This window comes from Ammodytes marinus (genome assembly GCF_949987685.1).
Source record: "Ammodytes marinus genome assembly, chromosome: 4".
Classification (NCBI taxonomy): domain Eukaryota; kingdom Metazoa; phylum Chordata; class Actinopteri; order Uranoscopiformes; family Ammodytidae; genus Ammodytes; species Ammodytes marinus.
Genome location: NC_137233.1, coordinates 27,882,681 through 27,905,866, shown reverse-complemented (window position 1 = coordinate 27,905,866; position 23,186 = coordinate 27,882,681). Strand labels below are relative to the sequence as shown.

The following is a 23,186-nucleotide window of genomic DNA, read 5'->3' as shown; positions in this document are numbered from 1 at the left end:
TGAACCATTGATTTGATCATCCTGACTCATAGACCTCATGACAGCAGCTCAAATGCCTTGTTTGTTTAAAATTTGTGTTGGTAACATGTTGTGTCGCCTACCAACGCCCAAAAAAGAAAAAAACAAGGAAGTACATTTGAACCATAGTTTGTATATCATTTCGGGTATAGGCTATGGCACATTTTAAGAGCATTATCTAAAAAATTTTTGATACTGGCTTAGAGTTTTTTTTTTGTGAATGATTTTACTTCCCGAACAATCTGGATCGGATTAGCACAACTCTTCTCAAGATAAGACTGGAAAGTAAGAGGAGGAAAAGAGGAGAAGCTGGACTCTGTGAGTCACGAGAACACACTCCAGAAATCTGGAAACTACTACAGGAGTTTTTGTGCTTCACGAATCTTGGACAAGCATCAGATTATTACCGCTCCCAGCCTGTTGTGGCCTTGACTGAAACTCACTTCCCTCCCCTCTTTCTCATTGGTTTCCTTTTGCCCAGCTCCAGTGCAGAATGTGCAGTGTTCTGACAAGCTTATATACAAAGTCCCACACATGTATTTGCATATATGCATATGCATATGACTACGTGCAACCTGACAGTTGCAGGAAAGAATGCAGACACACTGTGACACATTCTAAGAGTATCCCTTCCACTCTTGAAAGCTCCCCCACTGACTCACCCAAGATGCTCATAGGGCACCAAAAGAGGCCATTTGTCGATATTTTTTAATTTACACTCAACAAAAATATAAACGCAACACTTTTGTTTTTGCTCCCATTTTTCATGAGATGGACTTAAAGATCTAAAATTCATTCCAGATACACAATATTACCATTTCTCTCAAATATTCTGATAAACTCTATGCGAAGAAGATGTGTTGCACTGCATGAGGCAAATGGTGGTCACACCAGATACTGACTGGTTCTGAGTCCCCAGACCCCCAATAAAGCAAAAAAAATGCACATTTCAGAGTGGCCTTTTATCGTGGACAGTCTAAGGCACACCTGTGCACTAATCATGATGTCAGATCAGCATCTTGATGTGGCACACCTGTGAGGTGGGATGGATTATCTCAGCAAAGCAGAAGTGCTCACTATCACACATTTAGACAGATTTGTGAACAATGTTTGAGATAAATGGTAATATTGTGTATCTGGAATGAATTTTAGATCTTTAAGTCCATCTCATGAAAAATGGGAGCAAAAACAAAAGTGTTGCGTTTATATTTTTGTTGAGTGTATATCTATATTCTAGCTTCATAGCCAAGGCTGTCGGCTAAGTGTAGGGGTTACACACAGAGTTTAGCGAATTGTGTCGACTAAGAGACAGTTTCTCTGTGGGATGTCATGTCCATTTCTAGCACTAAGACATTTCACAGGAAGACATAAAATAAGCAGGGAGTTGGAAGTGTCAGTGGAGTCACCTATCATAGGTGGGACCATAATGGTCCCACTTCTCATGTGGACACAAATGCTTAGTTTTCATTGTATCTAAAAAGGTTCACTTCTCTCACTGTCTTTTAAATTATATGTAATATGTATTAAGATCAATGGAAATGTCAAATTGATCATTTCAGAAGAGTAAAGTTACTCGACCATGTATGCGTTATATACAAGGAAATAATTGTCTAAGGGCCTTGAATATATGAAATTCTACAGAATTCTACAAAGTTCATTAATGTCACTCAGACCCAAAAGACGAAAAGTCTGAGGGCTGCTCAAGTTGTCAGGGAACCATGAATGTCTCAACTATTGTGTCAGTGCATTTAGTTACTTTGCTTGACATCTAATACATTTTAGTAAATGTCAAGCAGAGTGAAAACCTGCCGGCGGTTCTGTAGAAGAAAAGTCAGAGGATCGAGGATAACATTTGAATTAATTCGCCAAGGAATCATTAGCAAACTTAAGAGTTATCCATCTAACTGTTTTCAATTTCATCCCCCGCAAATCATAAATGTCAGTCTCATGTTGGCTCTAGTGGAACAGTCAGAGGGTCACCAAAGTCGGTAGGTTTCATCCATGGGGGACTGTGAATGTTTGTAGAAATGATTCTGGCAATCCATCAAAAAGTTGCTAGTTCAGAATGTTCAGACTGGAGACTGTTACAGAAGTGGTGGACTGTCGGACTAACATTGCCATCAGGAGCTGTGCTGCTAGTTGGTCTAAGAAAATCAGCAACATCCTCTAGTGTGGCTTAAGTTTCATGAAGTAGACTTGAACAATGATGATACCGTGTGACCAGATCGTGCCACGCCTCCTGTATGATTTGCTGAGCTGACTACATACACTTCTATCTTTCAGTCAGCAGGGGGCACGAGTCTCAAAGCAATCAACATGAGTGAGAGACAAGTGTGGAAGCAGAAATGCACATATTGTACCCTTTCTCCCTGACTTGTTACATTGAGTACATGTGTGCTCCCATTGTTCAACTTCATGCACCGTGCCTCGGAGGCGCTCTGTTTGCACTGGCATAAAGGGGCGAAGCAGGAAGTCAGTTTTTATAACTCATTTGACTGATAGTTTAGAAGGCTTGGCAGGGTCCTCCTCAACAACACTACAAAGTCCAACAGTTCTGCTGAAGCTGAAACCAAAGCCATGGTTATTAGCAGATATTCTTACAGATGGCATCTTAAAGCATTTATGTGTCCTTGTAATGGTTTTTGTGCATTTCTCCATTCTATTGTATTACGTTTTCCTTACTCTCAGACCCCCTCAACATCTCAGTCGCTCTGTCACTTGTTGTGTAATAGATTTGTTTCTTATCTTTGCTAATTGCCTTCTCCCATCCCCTGCTTTTTCACCCCCTCCCTCCCCTTTCCTCTTCTCTGCCTTGTAGCATGTACGTGTGTCTCTCAGCACATTCCTGACTCGGTGTGTAATATAGCAGCTTCATACAAACCAAAACATCACTGGCCCTTTAACAGACCTAGGTCAGTGGGAAAGCTGCTTAAATTACCTCCGTACTTTACTCATGCAGAAAGAATGAGGAATTCTCTTATCTCCAGGAAAGAGAAAGGCAACCTAAATCATGTTCAAGTCATCCAACGAGACATGAATACAGCTCTGTTCAGCAGTGCCTGAATTAGTTGGAGAGGCCGAGTTAATGAAACAACAAAAATAAAAGTGGTTGGTCTGTACATATATGGCTCTCTCCAAGTTTAGCACAGCAGCTCCATTGTGAGGAGTCACGTCACTGTTTGAGACTATAGCCAAAGCAAAACTTGCATGTTTTTGACTGGTACAAAGCCTCAAAGTCCCCTTCAGGTTGTTAAGATGTATTTTCCACACAATGTGCCTCCTTTTGCTTGTTCACATTTAGTTTCCACACAACCCAGCACCTTGGGATATTTGGCTCTTTAAAATAGGTGAAGTATATACACCAAATAAAAACCCGAAAACAAAAGAATAGGGGTGTGGTGAAAATGTTGGTGAGCGAGCAAGGGGTTCATTCTGGTACGCATCTCCGAAAAAGATCATGAGTCATAAATCGGCAGAGAAACTAATGAATCATGATTTCCACAGTTAGCACTGATGGTTGAGGTTCCTGCTTTAAATTAAACTTCCACGTAATGATAAGGACTGCCTATCTATCTATCTATCTATCTATCTATCTATCTATCTATCTATCTATCTATCTATCTATCTATCTATCTATGATGTGCATGTGCATCTATTATGTTTTAATGCATTTATCAGTGTATTAATGAGTAGGAACTGATGTTTACAATAAGACTAAGGTGGGATCCAGAATAAAATAAAAAGAACAACTCTACTTGCTTCTCCCCTGACTGATATGGCAGGAATGTTCATCAAGTGTGTGTATATGTGCATTGTCTGGTTTGGTACATTGATCACAGCTGATAAGGGGGACCACCCAACAAACTACACCTTATACTTAGTTTATACATGGGGATGGTGCATCCATGGCCAGTAGTTTTTCAAACACGGTGTTTAACTTTGACGTTTGACATGATTCAATCTGTAAAAGTATAATTTCGCCTTTTTTGTGTTTATCAATCATTTTGTTAATAAGCGTTTTGTGCATGAATTTGTTTCAACTTACCGGCTCAAAACCACTTCATAGATAGTGGAACATATTCAGTAGGTATGACTGGTTCTCCCACAATTATGAGACTTGCAGTCACTGCCCACGAACGCATAAGGCTCATCACACTGGGCAACAAAAATTTGCTTTGCAATATGTCACGTCTATGAGAACTGTTGTAAAGCAGAAAACGTGGTCATAAAATAATGGGCCTGTTCATTATACCCAAGGTTTGACTTCATATTCTAGTGTTGCATGTGCATATGTGTGCATGTAGACTTTTTGAATTACTGTATAATCTCATGGTTGCAAAAATAGGCTAGGAATCTTGGTCAGGGATGTCAAGCCATGTTTAAAGTATGGAAAATTACATTCTATAAACATGCAATTGGTGGACAAAGACTCAAAAAGTCTTACAGAAGTTTTACAGAAACTTGCCCACCAACTATTATGTAATTCTCTGTGCTATCCAACACACTCTGAGCGCGTTAACATTGTAACACGATACCATTTTCTTCCCTGACGCTCCCTCTTCTCTGCCCCCCTCTCCTTCCCTCCGCCTCACCCTTAACTCTCCTGCTGAGAACACCAGCCAATCGCATCTCGGCAGGGTCCCTCCCCTCCTCTGATAAATAGCACCAGAGACCAGGGAGGGTCTATCTGCCCTGCTCTCCTTTATTCAGCAGTCTCTCCTCTTACACCACCTTAGTGCTTCAGACACCCTCCGTGACCATGTCTACAAGAACCTTGAAGACCACATCCTACTCCAACGTGTCCTCTTCCAGGGGCCCGTCCCAGGGCTTCAGCAGCCGCTCCTTCTCCGGCTATGGGGGCCAGGGTGTGGGCAGTGGCAGGCAGAACTACGCTGTCCGCAGCTCCTATGGGGGTGTGGGTAGCAGTGGTGCTGCAGTGGGAGCTGGTGGGTTCAAAGTGGTCGGTGGGTACGTTGCCGGGGGCTCTGGACAAAGAGGTGGTGGCGTAGAGTTTGGCTATATGGGCTACGGCGGTGGTATGGGGGGTGGAATGGGAGGAGGTATGTGCAATGAAATGATGGCCCCCATCACAGCGGTGACTGTCAACAAGAGCCTGCTGGCACCCCTGAACTTGGAGATTGACCCCACCATCCAGTCTGTCCGCACCCATGAGAAAGACCAGATCAAGGGCCTGAACAACCGCTTCGCTTCCTTCATTGACAAGGTGAGTAAAGTCAGAAAACATTAAGATGACTGATCATCATCATCATCATCATTGTCCCAGCAGGACATTTAGTTTTTTATGACATAAAAGCTGCAGGTGGAAATTGCAACAATAACAAGCAGCAAATGCTGTATGTTAATTTGTTCTGTTGTTTTCTTTAACTGCTGGGATAAAGCTATTAAATCCCACACAGAGTTAGTAAAGTAAGTCAGGAACCTCAGAGGAAATGAGTGTATTGCAAGCTAAAATAACCCAAGGTGAAAGAGGTCCGAATTCACAATGGAAATCATCCTTGAGTCAATCCCTGTATATAACAATATTTAGTCAACTTGAAGCTATGCCCAGTGATTCTGTAGAGGATACAGGCTGTTTTGAGTAATTGCTGGCTCACATGTTTCCACTCTCAGGTGAGATCATACAGCTCAGATAAGAGGTTAAAGAGTGTGTGCTGGGCAGGGAAGAGAAGAGAAGTAAAGAACAAAAACTGATTTTCTCGAATGGGTGCATGACCCAATGTGAGATAAATGCCCTGCAGAAAGAAATGTCTGGGTTGTGACAGTAGACAAAATGGGGTTCTTGCAAAATGGCATGTGTTTCAAACTTTGACCGCATGTATAAAACACTTACAGAGGAAAGGAGGGTGGGCGTGGTCGGGGTTAGGCTTGCATTAGACAAGCTTGTTAAATACTGAGGGGAGTATTATCACCACAGTAAAAATATCAACCCAAGACTATAAACAATGTGAACAATGCCCACTTTATGAAGATGAAAAGAGAGCCATTTTCTCGACAGAACAATAAATCCTTGTTATGCACTCACTTATGTCTATAACCGCTATCTTATCTCTCAGAAGCTTGCACTCCACTCCAACTGAGATCAATAGGATTCTTCAGGTACGGCCCATTGTAACTTGTCTTGTTTAAATAGGCACCCGGGAGTAATATGGGTTAAACTGTAAATCAATCATGCTGAGACATATCCCTCACGTTGTGAAACAAACCAGCCTCACACCCCCTCTACTATACATGGTATATGGCACATATGGACATGCATAGCTGTGCGTCGCTCATCATGTTTGCAGAGTGGCAGCAGCGCCACACCCACAGTCAAGACGCTCAATAGAAAAGTTGCGAAGGAGCAAACAGTGTCACTACTGGGAAACAGTGCCTCTTTGTGTTGAAACTCGGCACTTTGGGTTCAACCTATAAATGAGGAGTAATCTATGTGACATTGAGGGTGTGCTGCTGAGGGGACGGAGACATTCAATTATACATTCCTCTTTCAGTCGAGCTTCATGCCCTTCTTTGTTCATCAGCAAACAGAGCGAATACATTAATGTTGTTTTAGTCACTCCTACGTTCTCTCCACATGCATTCCTTATCTGTGCACACCCCATAAGTATCACCGACCACCCTCTCCATACATTGTACACTTATTTTGTTTTTAATATGAGAAAACAAGGAGCTGGGTATTTGTGCAATCCTGCCATTTTTTTAAATTCAGCAGCACTTTGACATCAATTTATACAAAGTCATACATCCCGTATACATACATTTCTGTTTTCCTTTCCTTTTTCTTAATTTATCATTTGGTTACTTTTCGGTCTGCAGGTACGCTTTCTAGAACAGCAGAACAAGATGCTGGAGACCAAGTGGAAGCTTCTGCAGGAACAGACCACGTCTCACTCCAACGTTGATGCCATGTTCGAAGCGTACATTGCCAACTTGCGCAGGCAGCTTGACAACCTGGGTCATGAGAAAGTCAAGCTCGAGTCCGACCTGCATCAAATGACAGGCCAGGTTGAGGACTTCAAGAACAAGTGAGTGGAGCAGAGAGGATTCACATAAACACACTGGAGCAGCTAAAGAGAAAGAGAAATCCCTCAGAAGTTTGCATACACTATGGCAAAGATAAAAGAAGTGATTATTTGATGAATTTGTGTCACATGGGCAGAAACAGGACTCTGAAAAAATATTAATTTTGCTTGTGTTTTCTTTATAGCTTGTTTCTGCTGCCACCAAGTGACACAAATATATAATTGCAGTGTAGTCCTCCATGTGGAACAGCTGATCTCAAAAAAGACATAAACAATGTTTTGTAGAAGAATAAAACTTGCAAATAATATTCAAAAAGCGTATGTGCATTCACCAACTCTTTTTTTTTCTCCCTTCCAGATATGAGGATGAGATCAACAAGCGCAATGAGTGTGAAAACATCTTTGTCCTCACAAAGAAGGTCCGTTTAGGTTTTCTCACAGATTCTTGATACTTATACTATATATCAGCCTCTGAGCAGAATAACCCCGATGGGCTATACATGCAACAATGAATATTCTTTAGCATTGTCTTTCCCTGTGCAGGACACCGATGCAGCCTACTTGGTCAAAACAGAGCTGGAAGCCAAAGTGGATGGGCTCTCCGATGAGCTTGAGTTCCTGAGGCAGCTATACGATGCAGTAATAACCTCATTTTAATTTTCAGTGGCACAAAGAAATAAGGAATAATTGTTTAAGCAATATGTCAGCTTACATTTTTTTTATTTATTTTTTTATCAAATTTATGCTTTTCAATGTTTCCATTTCCTATGTGCTGCTTATGTTATTGTTTCATGCTGTGTAGGAAATCCAGGAGCTGCAGGGCCAGATCAAGGACACGTCTGTGGTGGTGGAGATGGACAACAGCCGTAACCTTGACATGGACGCCATCGTGGCTGAAGTGCGCGCTCAGTATGAAGACATCGCCAACCGCAGCAGAGCCGAGGCTGAGTCGTGGTACCAGAACAAGGTGAGCCCACTATTGGTATAGGTCAGTCATTTGTAAATAAGGTATATCCTCTTGACCTAGTCTTCCCCTTTTACTTTAACTTTTTTTCCGTGCACGTACAGTATATTGCTGCAGACACTATATAAACAGTGCCTCTGGTGATTGCACACCACTGCTTTATGTAGCAACCCATGCTTGTGTGAAAAAAATCATGTCAGATTCAAGATGTGCATCAAAAAAGGGCTTGCATTGTAATGTGTCGGTCTGACTTGTCCCTGTCTGTGCCAGTATGAAGAGATGCAGCAGTCAGCGGGTAGACACGGAGACGACCTGAAATCTACCAAGGCTGAGATCGCTGACATGAACCGCAGGATCATGAGGCTCCAGTCTGAAATTGACATGGTTAAGGCACAGGTGAGAATGTCTGATCTGAGTTGATTTTTGATTTTGATTGCTTTGGTGTCGATTTGACTTATTTACTGTATTTCTTAACATTCAGCATTCAGTTATTCAGAACAACTGTGCTAGCAGTACCTCGCTGTTTGAACTGATTTTCTTCTTTTACTTTTCTAGAGAAACAGTCTGGAAACTCAAATTGCAGAGGCCGAGGAGCGTGGTGAGATGGCCGTGAAAGACGCTAAACTTCGCATCAGAGACCTGGAGGCAGCCCTGCAGAGAGCCAAGCAGGACATGGCCCTGCAAGTACGCCAATACCAGGAACTGATGAACGTCAAGCTGGCCCTGGACATTGAGATCGCCACCTACAGGAAACTGCTGGAAGGAGAGGAGGACAGGTGAGATGTCACTGTGAGAGCAGCCTGTAGAATGTCTTCTCCGCAGGGAATATTGTTCTGTATATCTAATTCTATTCTGTCCTCGTCCTGCTTTTCTTCACAGGTTATTAACTGGATTCAAGACCACTGTATCCCATCAGACTTGTAAGTTCATGTTCTATCACTATTTAAAATGTTTCATTGCACATTTTTGCCATGCTACAGAATGTACGCACGAAGAAATCTATACAGATCAGGAAATACGAAATGATCTGATCTCTCTGATCTATATATAGTATGTATGGAGTTTAACAGGAGAATTCCTCTTCAAGGTGAAGTAATAACATCCCTTTGACACAGACAACTTTCAAGTGAGGGAAGTTGCTTTTTTCACCTAGGTTTTGAGATTAGGTGACAGAAATACCAAAAGTGTGCTTCCATTTTGCAAAAGAGAAGAAAAAGCATGCTCTAAAAGGCTTTTTGTTCTCAAAACCCTTTCATACTTTATTCAAAATGATGTCTGTGCATCATCCACATCAAACCTACATTATTATTCTCTCTGGTCGAGGCCTACAATAAAATTGTTTATGTGGGAAACCCAAGCGTGGCATGACTCTAGAAACGACATGACGGGTGAAGATGAAAGATTAAGATAAAGATTTGAAAAAAATCTCACGTTCATTGATAAAAAGATTCACTTGATGATGTAGGATGGGCTTGAAGGCTCCAACCACTACACCATGAGGCTATGCATTAACACTTGATTTGTGTTTGTTTCAGCCCACGCACGGTATGGACAGACGGCTGACGGTGAGGAGATATTCACTCATTTTGACAACAAAAATATTTTTTTAACAATAAGCGCTCTCCATAATCACTGACTCCACTGATTCAATCAAACACTGTCATTCATGTCCAAATGTCATTTCCCCCCCCCCTGCTCCCCAGTCCTGTATGTTAATGATGGCCTTTTTATTGTTGTCTGTTTGTGCAGCTCATAACTACAGTGCCTATGGCCTGGAGAGCTCCCGCACCCCGTCCTACAACAGTTGCTCCTTTGGTGGAGCCAGGGTTAGCAGTGGCTCTAGTGCCTTCTCCAGCGCCGCCACCACCATCGCCGCGGCCGCCGCCCCAGAGGTAGCAGCAGTGAAGAGCACCACCGTCACCAAGACAGAAACCGTGGTGATCAAGACAGAGGAGAAGCAAGTGGAGGCAGCAGAGGAGGAGCAGCAGGCAGTGACCGAGGAACCGGCTGCTGTGGAGGAGAAGGAGCAAGAGCAAGAGCAGGAGCAGGCCGAGGCTGAAGCTCTGGCCGAGGAGTGATTCTTTTTACCTGCCTTGTCTGGTCAGATTATAGTGATTTTGGACGTGGAGGTTAAGAAAAAAAGCCCACCGAATCAGCTATGTTATCCATTTCTTTAAAGATTAATTCACTGAGGTGCCTTTAAAAAGAATAATGTGTGGGTTTTCCAGCTGCGAGAAGAGGTGTAAACACAACTTTCTTTCAGGGTTGAGAAAAATATATTAGGGTAAATTAGTTCTTCACTGTCAATGTCCTAGTCCCTGCCTGCACCACACTTGTTTGACAAACAGGTGGCACTAGTGTATCTGTTGTCCGTCCAACACTGCCCCAACTTGTCATGTCAAGTCTTCCTGACTTCTACTATGAAGCACCATTTCCCATGCACTACTGTTGGAAAACACCTGGAGTCCTGTTTGCCCGATAAATAAATCTTTTTCAAACAGTGTGACACGGTGTTCTGTTGTGTTCTGTTTAGACCTAAGCTTCGATGAAAGTTTATGTCGTTTTGAAAAACGTATTACTCTTTTTTAGTATTTAATCTAAAAATGAGCACTGAGACTTTACAAAAAAAAAATGTCAAAAGAAAAAAACTGTGTTGGAAAACATTTGTCATAAGCCTGAAGGGGCTGCTATCTAGTCTGTGTCAACACACATACAGTATTTATGTAACTTTTGGGATATTTACAAAGTTGCAATCATTTCCTGGGGACTTCACCGTCACTTTAACCATAATCAGTACTTCCCTAACCCTCAACCTGACTCCAAACCTAACCACTGATCCAAAAAGCAGCGTTTGGACAATTGGTGACACGGTTTTTGCCACAAATTGCACAGGGCGTCCTCAATCAACTGGTCTTAATTGAAGTGCACACACACTCACACACACATTCACGCAGACACACACACACATACTCACACACACACACACACACACACACACACACACACACACACACACACACACACACAAACACTTCTGTACTTTTCACATCAGTTAGAGCTCAACATTTAAAATCTTTTTTTTTAAACATTCCACACCGGTCAAGACCCAGCCTGCTCATGCTAATTCAGGGAAATCTCTTTTAACAACTGAATTGAAGGTCATGAATTCCTATCAAATGTCAGCTAATGTTAAGTTCCCAACAACCATTACATTTGTGAATTGTCTGAAGGACACGGTATTTGTCTCTTTGTCTTTGATTACTTAAGAGCCTTTGCAGCCCTAGAGGAACAGGTTTGAACATGAGTTAAAGGTGGGGGTGCCGCACCCAGGGCTCTACAACCTCTCATGAAGAAAACTGCACAAAACTAACAATCCCACCCACTGTTCATCCACTGTAAAGTACTCTTAAAAGTACTCTGAACTACACTTTCTCTAAGTTAGATGAGAGGATTGATACAACTGATACATGTACAGTGTGTCAACTATATGGTGGCCCAATTTCAGAAATAATGATTTGCCTCAGAGGGCTTAAGCACCCATGTAAATAGAAAAAAAACATTAGCAAAAGAAGAAAACCACTCCACCAATATGACAACACATGGGCAACATTTAGAACAAAACTTCAACTGCAAATCCAGGAAGCGCAATCACAAAACATTGCTAGTCGCACAGCGAACAACAGAAGAGAAAGTCAAAAAACACTTTAATGTTTTAAGTTTAAAGATTTTTGATTGTGTGATTCAGATGGTTTATACTAGTATTTGAACTGAAAGGCTATGTGCATTTTTTTCTTTTTCGAACACAGCTGAAGGAAGACTTCAAGACAAAGACTTTATGAGCCACAACAAATATGTCAGGGGTGTGTCAGGGTGTGGTCCTTTTAGTGTCCCCTCTTGACATTCATTATTTGCTGTTTTCTGTGTTATGTGCAACTTGCAGTATTCCTGGATTTGGTTGTGTTTTACAGCGTGTTGTCATACTTATGAGGAAGTTTTTGTTCATTGGCTTTGGTTTTTCTAGTTTCATGTTTAGTTTTTTTAGTTGTAGTGGGTTGTGCTCTCAGGGGCCACTGCATTGTGAATTAAGCCAGAGCCAGAAGACAGTCAACTTAGTTTCGAATTAATAGGCCTAATGAAAATTTGTCTGTTTAAAAAAATTGGCTAGCTTAGCTTGGCCCTAGAAGCTGTTGCCAGACAAGACTCTATGAAGTTACTGATCTAATATCAAGACTAGCACATGAAAAACAACATATAATGGGTTAATAGAGAGCTTTAATGGTGCCATTGAGTGGATCTTGTCACATTTGGTAAGAGCCAGGCTAGCTGTTCCCCAGAAAAGAGAACGGGATCTTATCACCCATCTCACTCAACCAGATTAAGATAACCCAACATGTCAACATTTTGCTTTGAGACAACAATGGCAGCAAAGTGCAGGTATCAAAAATAATAATTCGGAACAGTGTCAGTAGGATTTTCATTCTCAAGTGGCTGCTGCTTAGCCCTGTCTCATAATGCTGGTACATTCACACGGCATCACATTCTTGGTTTAAAATGTTAAGCGTGAAGTCCCTGCAGCAAAAAATAAATAAAAAAATGCAGAGGAGCAAACAATTCAAATCCAAACTTGAAATACTCAGGTAAGGTACATTTCCACATTATTCTACAAGTACAGTTGTTGAATGTTGGAGTACCTGGTTGACGGTGCAGAATCCTTCCGTGTTATACTGTCAGCATTACACAATCCCAGACAGCCCTGTGAGATACTCCACACAGACAGCTGATGAACAACTGCAGATACTTTCATTGTAATAACATTTTTGGTCAAAGCCTATAAAAAATGCATGCTTGCAATATTGCCCATGCAGTCAAATTACAATGAATGATAATCACGAGAAGTAAAAACTCATATATCATGCAGCTCTGACTTTAACAAAATGCATTGTATGTATGCATAAGGTGTATGTACCGTTCCCCATTTTAATACAATTCCTTTAATCATGCTCTATTTTTACTTTGTCTTTGCATTTCGCTGACCGAGGGTTGAACTTTTGAATGCTGACCTGTTTGTTTGCCCTGCAGAGGAACATGCTCAGACAGCCTCTGACAGCCTCTGCTACATAGACATATCATTGACACGAAGGTGTACCTGAGTCGCTGCTCCTTAAAGAACATTGGATACTAATATGCAATGTCCTTATTAAAGCAAGCAGAGTCGACCATGGTCTACCATTGATGGTCTCAATATTTGCACTCTTTAACAACATCAAAAACTACGCCTGTGACTAAAACCTTTGTCAGAGTGGCAAGGGCGGATTTGAAAAGTAGCTAAAGCAAATCAACTCGCAAGCGAAATACAACAAAGTATATGGGTATGTTGGTGCGAGGTATGGGGTGAGGCCGCACTGACAGGAGTGGAATGAGTACATTGAAAGAAGCTTGGCAGCGTAACTGTGATTGATTGATGTGCAGCACCCCGCCCCCTCCCATCCCTCCCTGCCTAACCTAGGGCTAGAAGTGTGGAGTGCAGGCGCTAGCTCCAGTTTTACCTTTGTAATGCACGATCCACACAATGTGCCTTCTGTCTACTACAGAATGTTGGAATCTAAACTGTTCACACCTCAATGAAAAAATGAAAGATGAACGCTTCAACTGCCAGTTTGAACTGCCTGCAGGTGAATGTTGTAACATTGCTCCTAAAAAAAGAAATACATGCATAAAGTCCCAGAACACTTTCTGGTCATGTTCATCTTTTGGTGCCAGGCTTGCACGGCAGCTTACGTCACATCTGTGATACAGGACCCAGCCGAAAACACACAAACACACAGTGTTGCAGGAAGAACAAGCCAAACACATACAAATACTATACACAGTGTCTATTTACAGGACGAGCAAAGAGGTGGGTACCTATTGAACACCTGAGATCACAATGAGTCAATCCATGAGATCATCAAAGACAATCTTTTTGTCAATGAGAAATATTTCAATGTGTGAACAAACTTCGCCATGGGAACCAGGGGGTGGTGACAGAGGTGACACCTGTTCTGACATAGTGATTCATTGATTTATAGTACAGCTAAAACAAAACACAACTACTTGTTAAAAAAACTATGTGTGTTGGATGTCTCACCTGGGTTATATGATTTAGTCGTATTTTTATATCAACACGTTTTGGTCATTTTCGTCTGTTGGCGCCAGGCTTGCATGTCAGCTTATGTTACATCCGCGCTGCAGGACCCAGCCAATAACATACAAACAAACAGCGTATGATTACGGGAAGGCCTAACAGGTGAATTCTGAGCACCTGAATTTTGCAATGAGTCAGTCCATGAGCTCATCAAAGACAAGCCTGTGTCTGAATGAGACGTATTGCCAAGTCTGAAACAACTTTGGCACGTCAACCAGAGAGTAGTGCCACATCTGAAATCTGTTTTGATGTAGCAATTAGTTTGCTTATAATGTACTCCATACAAAACCTAATTACTCAGTTGTTAAAAGGCTGTTCACGTTTGATGTCTCACCAAGATTTTATGATTCAGTCATGTAAACTGTCACATCTAATAGTCTCAGTATATCAAAATAACACCGGCGGCAATAACCGCATCAGCTTGCCTGATCATCATTATAATTTGTAAAGGGCTTGATATAACAAGACTGACAAGTGTTGCTTAACCGCAAAAAAAAAAAGTGTTCTATAAGCTTGAGTAACAGGTCTGAATTCCTCTTCAGTCTCAGGGTGGAGTCTGGAGACAGATGGAGGATAAGAATCTCAAGAAAAGAATAGCATTTCATTTTCTGGTTGAGGTGTACTCCTTATCTTGTATCATATGTAAAGCATGCGATGACAATTACAACAAGATCTATTGCTTTCATAAGAAGTTAGACTTGCATAGGGTTAGGCTGCAGGGCAATTGCATTGCATTAGAAATGGAATAACATGAAGCAGGTCTGCAGGACCGACTGTGGTGCAAGAGTGTCTGGTTTTGGCATTGTAATAACAATGCACACTTAGCATTGCTTTGATCAAATCAAATTTACAATACAGTAGCATATTTTCAGAGGTGGATAACAATTAGACAGACTCTCTGAAGTCGCTGTGAAATGAAATCCACCATTCAAAGCATGAGCAATCTGTTAATGCCTACATCATTGTGTCTCAGCTGTTCATGTTTACATGGTTTACAGAATATGGAATCTTATCACAATATACTTCAAAGATAATGCATCTTAACATCTTTCAACCTTCTTTCTTCCTTTTCCTCCAAGTCTTTTCAGCTTGTCAACATTTCAGGTATCCATAAGCTGTTTACAAGAAGTTCTCTTTCTTTCCTTTTTTTTTGACAAGTAACTTTGTGTCCAGCTTATTTGTTTCATGCATTGCTCACACAAAAACGTCCTATCCTGCCATGTCACTCCCGTCAGCATGAAATGAAGTATGTGATATATTCCGTATCATTTTCAACTTTTCTGCATTGTTGCATTGCGTAGTCCACCATTTGTTCCAAATGCCTGCAAGCCCAATTGCGCGACAAAATACACATTTCAACTGTATGTGAGTTTTGCTTACCGTAAAAGCCCACCCTAGCCACCTAATTAGCAATTGAGACAGTACATTTACGCACAATTGACGGACTAAGATTGTTTTAGGATGCATCTTAGAACAAGAACAATAAAACAATACATATAAAACAAATTGTCAAAAAAGAACAAACATTTTCAAAAACACACAAAGTGGAGATACCTGCAGAAGCAGCAGCAGCACTGGCAGGGGTAGAGCATGGCATTTTTAGAACGAACATAAATAGACTGCCATGTTGTAAAGGTGCATTGCATCAGGGTACGTCACTGATGAATGCAGCATTGCAACCTTGACTATCTGTCCGGGCTACATTGCAGGCTCCACTTAATTTGTATACAGTACAATATAATCAGTGCAAACTCACTGACTAACAGAACAACCTGGGCCCATGTATTCCATCATAGGAGGGCTGGTTGGTGTGTGTGCTTTCAATCTGTGTACTGTAGTGTCATTTGAGCCATCTATTTCAATAGAGAGGATAACTTGAAGAATACGTTCAGATAGGAGATGTGGCAATCAGTAATATCCGTAGTGTTAATGTCGATGTGTGTGTAAAAGTATTGTGGAGTAAAAGATGAAACTTAAGACAAGGCAATTCCATGGGGTTTCCATCCCAAAGGCAGGGAAGAGAAAGGAGGCCACACATCACATCTCTATTATATAAAGTATGTCCATAACTTTGTTATTTACAGGATGGAATTAATTCATAAATTTACTCTTTTTAGTGTAGCAGTCCTTTACTAAAGGTGCTTTTTCCACTTCATAGTGTCTCCTCACTCTACATATCTAATAGGCTGTGTTATGTCATAACAATTGCTCACCCTTTTTGGTTTTCCACTATGAAAAAATCCCTGGTACATGGTTTTTTAGGAATCTACTCTGTCGGGGGATCAAGGGACCTGAGTAGAGTATAGTTGGGCCAGTACTATGGAAAAGCACCCTAAGTGTACTTTTCGGAGTATTTTTTTTTAAATCCGTAATTTTACTTTTACTCGCATACTTTTTTACCATCCTACTTCACTACATTTAAAGGGGTTAAAAAGATACCATCAGTCATTTTTCACTGAAACTGATTGACAAGTTAGGTCACTCCTGTCCCTGCAGGGCATCCCTTGTATTCTAGAGTTCCGAGGCATCTGACAGCTTCCATGCATTACAGACAAGGAGCTGAATAGGCAGAAAGGAAGCTGCCTGCCGGTGTGTCTGCGGCTGCAGGACTTCACTGTAACATAGGGTGTGAGAGTGTGCTGGCCTCTTTTCTGGTCCATTCTAGTTAAAGCTTTAGACAGGAATGCTGTTGCATAAGTTTAATTGATCATCATGTGTTCACTCTGGCTGCAAAGTGCCTTCTGAAGAAATATGCATTGATAGTTTAGACACAAGGCCTTTGTGGCATACGCTGGATTGATATTAAAGGTGAAGTAAGCGGTTTATTTATGTTAATATAAGTGTTAAATCGCTCTTTATTCATACAGTGATCACTTACATAATGTGCGCGTTTCATAAAGCCGATCTCTCAGTCAGCTGCTTTGCATTTAATCGGCAAATAAACTTAATGGAGTATCCCGAAATTTTTATCCAATCAGAAGAGAGAACGCTGCAAACCGACACTCGTCTCACTCATATATAGTGTATACACTCCATGGTCTCACTGCCGGTGCACACCAGAGCAACAGATGGGTGAATGTGTGTGCGCATACAATGGCGGAGCAGGTAGAAATCCTTCCCAATGTCTGTTTTGATGGTTTTTATCATGTTTTATCACACTTATGGATCTGAGATGATGCTAGATAACTTGCTGCTTGAAGACCAAAGTGCATTAATGTGGTGACGTAGGGACGAGCGAGGGGACTGCTAACTGCAGTAACTGACAGGAAGTTAGCTAAAAGAACCATTCCGCTAACAGCACCTTTAAATTGAATTTATTTTGTAGCCTTTAAGTTATTCATATACAGTCATATGAAAAAGTTTGGGAACCCCTCTCAGCCGGCATTATAATTGACTCTGCTTTCACAAAAAAAATATAAAAGTGGGATGTCTTTAATTTACCAGGAACAGCTAAGTACTGGGATGTTTTCCAAACAAAGATTTTTTGAAAAGCAGTATTTGGTTGTATGAAATAAAATAAAATGTGAAAAACTGGCTGTGCAAAAATATGGGAACCCTTGTGGTTTTGTTGATTTTAATGCCTGTAACAGCATGTAAAACTGATGACTTTAAACACAAAGTTGGTTGGATTATGTTGTTAAGCCTTGAACCTCATAGAAATGTCTGTTTAATCATGAGAAAATGTATTTTAGGTGCCTAAATGCAAGTTGCACTTCTCTTTGACTCTCTGCTGAAGTGAGACAGAATGGGATCATCAAAACAGCTCCCAAAAGATCTGAAAAACAAAGATTGTTCATTGTCATGGTTTAGGGGAAGGCTACAAGAAGCTTTCCCAAAGATTTCAATTGTCAATTTCGACTGTAGGGAACGTTGTCAGGAAATGGAAGGACACAGGCATAGTGGCAGTTAAACCCAGGCATGGCAGACCAAGAAAAAAACAGGAGCAGCATATGCGGCGGATTGTGAGAATGGTTGCACACAACCCACAGATCACCTCCAAAGACCTGCAAGAACATCTGGCTGCAGATTGTGTATCTGTACATCGTTCAACAATTCAGCGCAATATGCACCAAAACATCTGCTTTTTATAAAGACCAAATAACTTGATTTTTGTCTCATCAGTCCAAAGCATTTTCTTCCAATATGAAGCTGGCTTGTTTAAATGAGCTTTTGCATACTCCATGTAACTGTATCTGTGGCGTGGGCGCAGAAAGGGCTTCCTTCTCATCACCCCGCCATACAGATGTTTTGGTGCAAATTGCACTGAATTGTAGAACCATGTACAGATACACAATCTGCAGCCAGATGTTCTTGCAGGTCTTTGGAGGTGATCTGTGGGTTGTGTGCAACCATTCTCACAATCCGCCGCATATGCCGCTCTTGTACTTTTCTTGGTCTGCTAGACCTGGGTTTAACTGCAACTGTGCCTGTGTCCTTCCATTCCCTGACAACGTTCCTTACAGTAGAAATTGACAATTGAAACCTTTGGGAAAGCTTCTTGTAGCCTTCCCCTAAACCATGACAATGAATAATCTTTGTTTTTAAGATCTTTTGGGAGCTGTTTTGATGATCGCATTCTGTCTCACTTCTGCAGAGAGTCAAAGAGAAGTGGAACTTGCATTTAGGCACCTAAAATACCTTTTATCATGATTAAACAGACCTTTATATGAGGTTCAAGGCTTAACAACATAATTCAACCAATTTTGTGTTTAAAGTCCTCAGTTTTACATGCTGTTACATGCATTAAAATCAGCAAGACCACAAGGGTTCCCATATTTTTGCACAGCCAGTTTTTCACATTTTATTTAATTTCATACAACCAAATACTGCTTTTCAAAAAATCTTTGTTTGGAAAACATCCCAGTACTTAGCTGTTCCTGGTAAATTAAAGACATACCACTTTTATCTTTTTTGTGTGAAAGCAGAGTCAATTATAATGCCGGCTGAGAGGGGTTCCCAAACTTTTTCATATGACTGTAACAGCCACATCGATATTATCGTAAAACCCCTCGATTTGAAAATGTAATGCCGTAACATTTACTCAACAGATATATTTAACTGATTAACTATGTACTTTTATACAAGCACATTTTCCCATGTTGACATATTTAAACCTTTACTTGAGAAAAATGTCTGTAAAGTATCTTTAGTTCAAATGAAGTACTACATTACATAACTCTTTTCAATCATCACAGTAATGCCCCACTTAACAATGACAATGAGAAAGCATTACTGTTTTTAAAGGGGTTAAAAAGATACCATCAGTCATTTTTCACTGAAACTGATTGACAAGGTCACTCCTGTCCCTGCAGGGCATCCCTTGTATACCAGAGTTTCGAGGCATCTGACAGCTTGATGGAGTAAGTTATAACCATAAATACCTTAGTAATAATCTGGTGCAAAGAAGCTGCCCTGCCCTAAACGTGGCAAAATTGCATCGTTTTCTCAGTTTTTTCTTTCTGTTCGTATATTTGATTAAAAAGGAAAAGCTTTTCTTTTCCTAACAACAGTTCATATGTTTTTCCTCCTGAGTACCTCACACATTCCCATAGAAACACAAATTTGTTCTTGTTTTATTTTAGATTTTTTCACTTCATGGTATCTGCTCTACTCGCCCTTTTTGCTTTTCCATTATGAAAACTGATATATACTTTTTTTGGTACTCTGTCGAGGTTCAAGGCACCAGAGTAGAGTAGAGTTGAGCTAGTACTATAGTTCATGTGTTTTTCCTCCTTATTTCCTTACACATCCCAATAGAAACACAAATGTGTTATTTTTGTAATGCTGCAAAAAGTTCTTCTTGGATATTCCGTAATCTATTAATCCTGGATGTAGCATGATGTGTGTCTAATGTTTGCAATGTTAAAAGAAAAAAAAATTAATTCAATTCATGTCCGCCGAAAACAGCTTCTCTGAAATGACGAAAGGAGACACTAACATTGTTTTTCAGTCACAGCTCTATCATCATCATTGGGTTACTCAAAGTTGTTGCATGCTATGGGCTTAACATGCCATGTGAAGGTGTGTGTGTGCGAAACTACTCAGGACTTTGGTTCAATCACTTCATCTGACTGCAAAACACATGGTAGGGATACCTGAGTTTTGGGACTGTCCTGCGAACTTAATCACTGATGTCTAGTTCTGATGATATGCTCATGGGTGTGCCCAGAAACACTCTCTCTCTGCGTTTATCTGTGTCTTTCACACATATCTCTCAAAGAATGCACGGGTGTGTCAAAACTAAGTCCTCCGCCTCCTGCACAAACTTTCGTATAGCTTACCAGATTTTCCACATTATGATGATCTTTTAAGAATTGGCATCTAAATACCCTTTTAATGTTTAAAATAATGTATACAATGTAGTGTGAGTAACTTTTGCGCTACGAATTTGTTTAATTTTAATCTTTAATTAGATAGTCAATGTCTGACCTAATTTCAGTACATTCTTTGGGGAGAACCTTTAGGCCGGTCATTAGTTTCAATTTAACATTGTTCCGATTCTCGTCTATGTTATACAGTATTACGCTAAAATAACATACACAGAAATACAAAGAAAAAGGAGTGTACAAACTCTGCCACCCATATTGAATCTTTGTTCCACTAGACTTTCATTGACTCGCATAGCATTTTATGAATCAAGTGCCATAGTACGCCCGACTTGAGTGCCGGCAGCAAAGATCTTACATCCTGTTGGCTGCCAAGTGTGCTTTTAGAGCTACAAGTAAATCATTTCCTATACTACGAAAAGGTGCTATCTGGAGATATATGGCCAAAAGGGTGGGGTGGTTTGACTGACATGTTCTCACTTTCCTTTCACCTGTTCAAACATGAAAGTATGCAGGTATGTGCAAAGTAGTCTCCCCATTACACTAATAATACTGACATTTTCCTGTCTTTGTAACCTTAACACAGTAATAACTTCTCACTGATTCTCACGCAAATGGCATTTGGTGGCATTTCTACACACAAACACACCAACCACACACACACACACACACACACACACCAAACCACACACACACACACCAAACCACACACACACACACACACACACACACACACACACACACACACACACACACACACACACACACACACACACACACACACACACACACACAAACCACCTATTGGGGCGAGAGATGAGTAAGTCATGACAAGACAGTGGTTGCTAGGCAATGCAGCAACAATAACAGGGGGTGGCTACATATCCGTCATGTTGAACTGAGGGAAGGCAATGGAGAAACACATTCACAGGTTATTTTCTCTTTATATTACTATAATATATACTATCTTAGGTTATTAAAATAGTTTTCCGTTTGACCTGCGTCACCACAATAATGGCTACTTCAATGCAAACATCAACATCAATGCTGTAAGATAATAGTCGAAGGGAGTGGAGGAAGTGTATATGCTCACACATAAAAATGTAAACACTAGATGTCAAGCAGACATGATGAGCCAGCAACTATCTTGCCATGTCCATAAGTCTCTGTGATCTTATGAAGGGGGAGGGTCCAGTTGCAACACCAAACAGGTTTTACACCATATAGGGGCCTTTGACATGTGACTGTGTTGACTGAGAATCCACTGAGTCGACACACCCTTTATAGCTGGATCCGCAGGCTGTTTTTTTTTTTTTTTAGATTTCAGAGTGTGTTAAGAGCATAGTATACACAGTATAAAGTATACATTTAACGTATCATTGCTCAAATCAGGGTTGAATGTGTAAGCTGAGTCAATTGCATGCTTTCCCCCGGATTGCCATGTTGAGTCACTTTGAGGCCATGTATAGTACTGCATCTGTGAATGATTGGGTGGGTGGTGTCCTAGGAATGTGTTCACTGCAGAAACAACAGACCTGCATAGACAAGTTTCTGTGTGTTACAGTCACTTACCAGCACTGCAGCTCATGAACTGTCCAATGCGGGAAGTTGATATCTAACATTCAGGCTATTTCTATGGTTACCTCGAACAATGGAAATCAGAATGACTTAAAATATCCCAGAGAATTCTGTGAACAGAGGGAGTTCCCATGCCCACTTTGTGCCAGACTATGCAGGGAGTTTGAGTGAAAACAGCCCTTAGTTCAAACCGCAGGCTCATGATGTCATTCAAAGTGCTGATGAGACAGTTCAATATGATCCCAGGAGATCCAGTAGGATATTAGAGAAGAAAGACACCCAAAACAAGACCAAATTGTATGAACTCAGAGACAGGATTTTACAAATCTGGAAAGCTATCATGGGGATAAACACAAGATATTTCAGTCCCAACAAAAGTGGTGGACCGACAGACCAAACCCTAAGCATGGCTAAAAACAGTCAAACAAGGACATATGCAGTCTTTCTTTATGTCAACAAAGCTGTTAGCTAGCAGTCTTTAGCTAATCTGTGAAACTGACTGTGATTATGTTTAATCCTCTGTTAGCATAAACTAAATGACGATCAATGAATCACATCGGTTTCAAACACACACACACACACACACACACACACACACACACACACACACACACACACACGCACACACAAAAAAAACAGAGAAACACTGTACAACCACAGATACTGTGTTTGTGACCTCATATTGTCAAATTCTTGCTCACACAAGCAGACATTATGTTGCTAGGTTTTTTTCATTTGGCTAGACAATTTACATGATCTAACATTGTCTGATGGAGAATGATTCATCCAATCAGACTGCAGAGTTCCCACGTCAGACTTCTTCCCACAATTATATAGTGAGGTTGTGCGTTTGTGTGGCCTATAAGCAAGGTGTTAAAGTCCAGAATTGTAAAGTAATATCTCCTGGTTACTTTCTAAGCAAACAGTGTTTGGGAATGCGTTAGCATGCCAACAAACTGTTGACTTTGCAACTGTGTGTAAAATCAATAAATACTGGCAACTCGGCTAAGCCGCTGAGCTTTTCAGTGAGACACTGTCCTAGAGTCTCCCATGACTGTTGCGTTAATTTACTGTAA

At 40.8% G+C, this 23,186-nt stretch overlaps 1 protein-coding gene across 1 annotated transcript; it reads left to right on the top strand.

The window, feature by feature from the left end:
• The first annotated feature begins 4,700 nt into the window (after positions 1–4,700).
• Positions 4,701–10,528, top strand: LOC307249808 (keratin, type II cytoskeletal 8-like). Its single transcript, XM_080026659.1, has 10 exons — positions 4,701–5,242; positions 6,853–7,061; positions 7,417–7,477; positions 7,602–7,697; positions 7,861–8,025; positions 8,293–8,418; positions 8,578–8,798; positions 8,902–8,942; positions 9,558–9,587; positions 9,772–10,528. Exons 1-10 carry the CDS (start codon positions 4,778–4,780, stop codon positions 10,098–10,100), a joined length of 1,743 nt encoding a protein of 580 aa, XP_079882785.1. The 5' UTR covers positions 4,701–4,777; the 3' UTR covers positions 10,101–10,528.
• Positions 10,529–23,186: the final 12,658 nt, after the last annotated feature.

Bases quoted from the DNA above. Each gene is read 5' to 3' on its own strand.
- LOC307249808 (XM_080026659.1), top strand. From the start codon at position 4,778: ATGTCTACAAGAACCTTGAAGACCACATCCTACTCCAACGTGTCCTCT. The intron at 7,698-7,860 runs GTAATAACCTCA...CATGCTGTGTAG, and splicing joins TGAGGCAGCTATACGATGCA to GAAATCCAGGAGCTGCAGGG. The intron at 8,419-8,577 runs GTGAGAATGTCT...TTACTTTTCTAG, and splicing joins TTGACATGGTTAAGGCACAG to AGAAACAGTCTGGAAACTCA.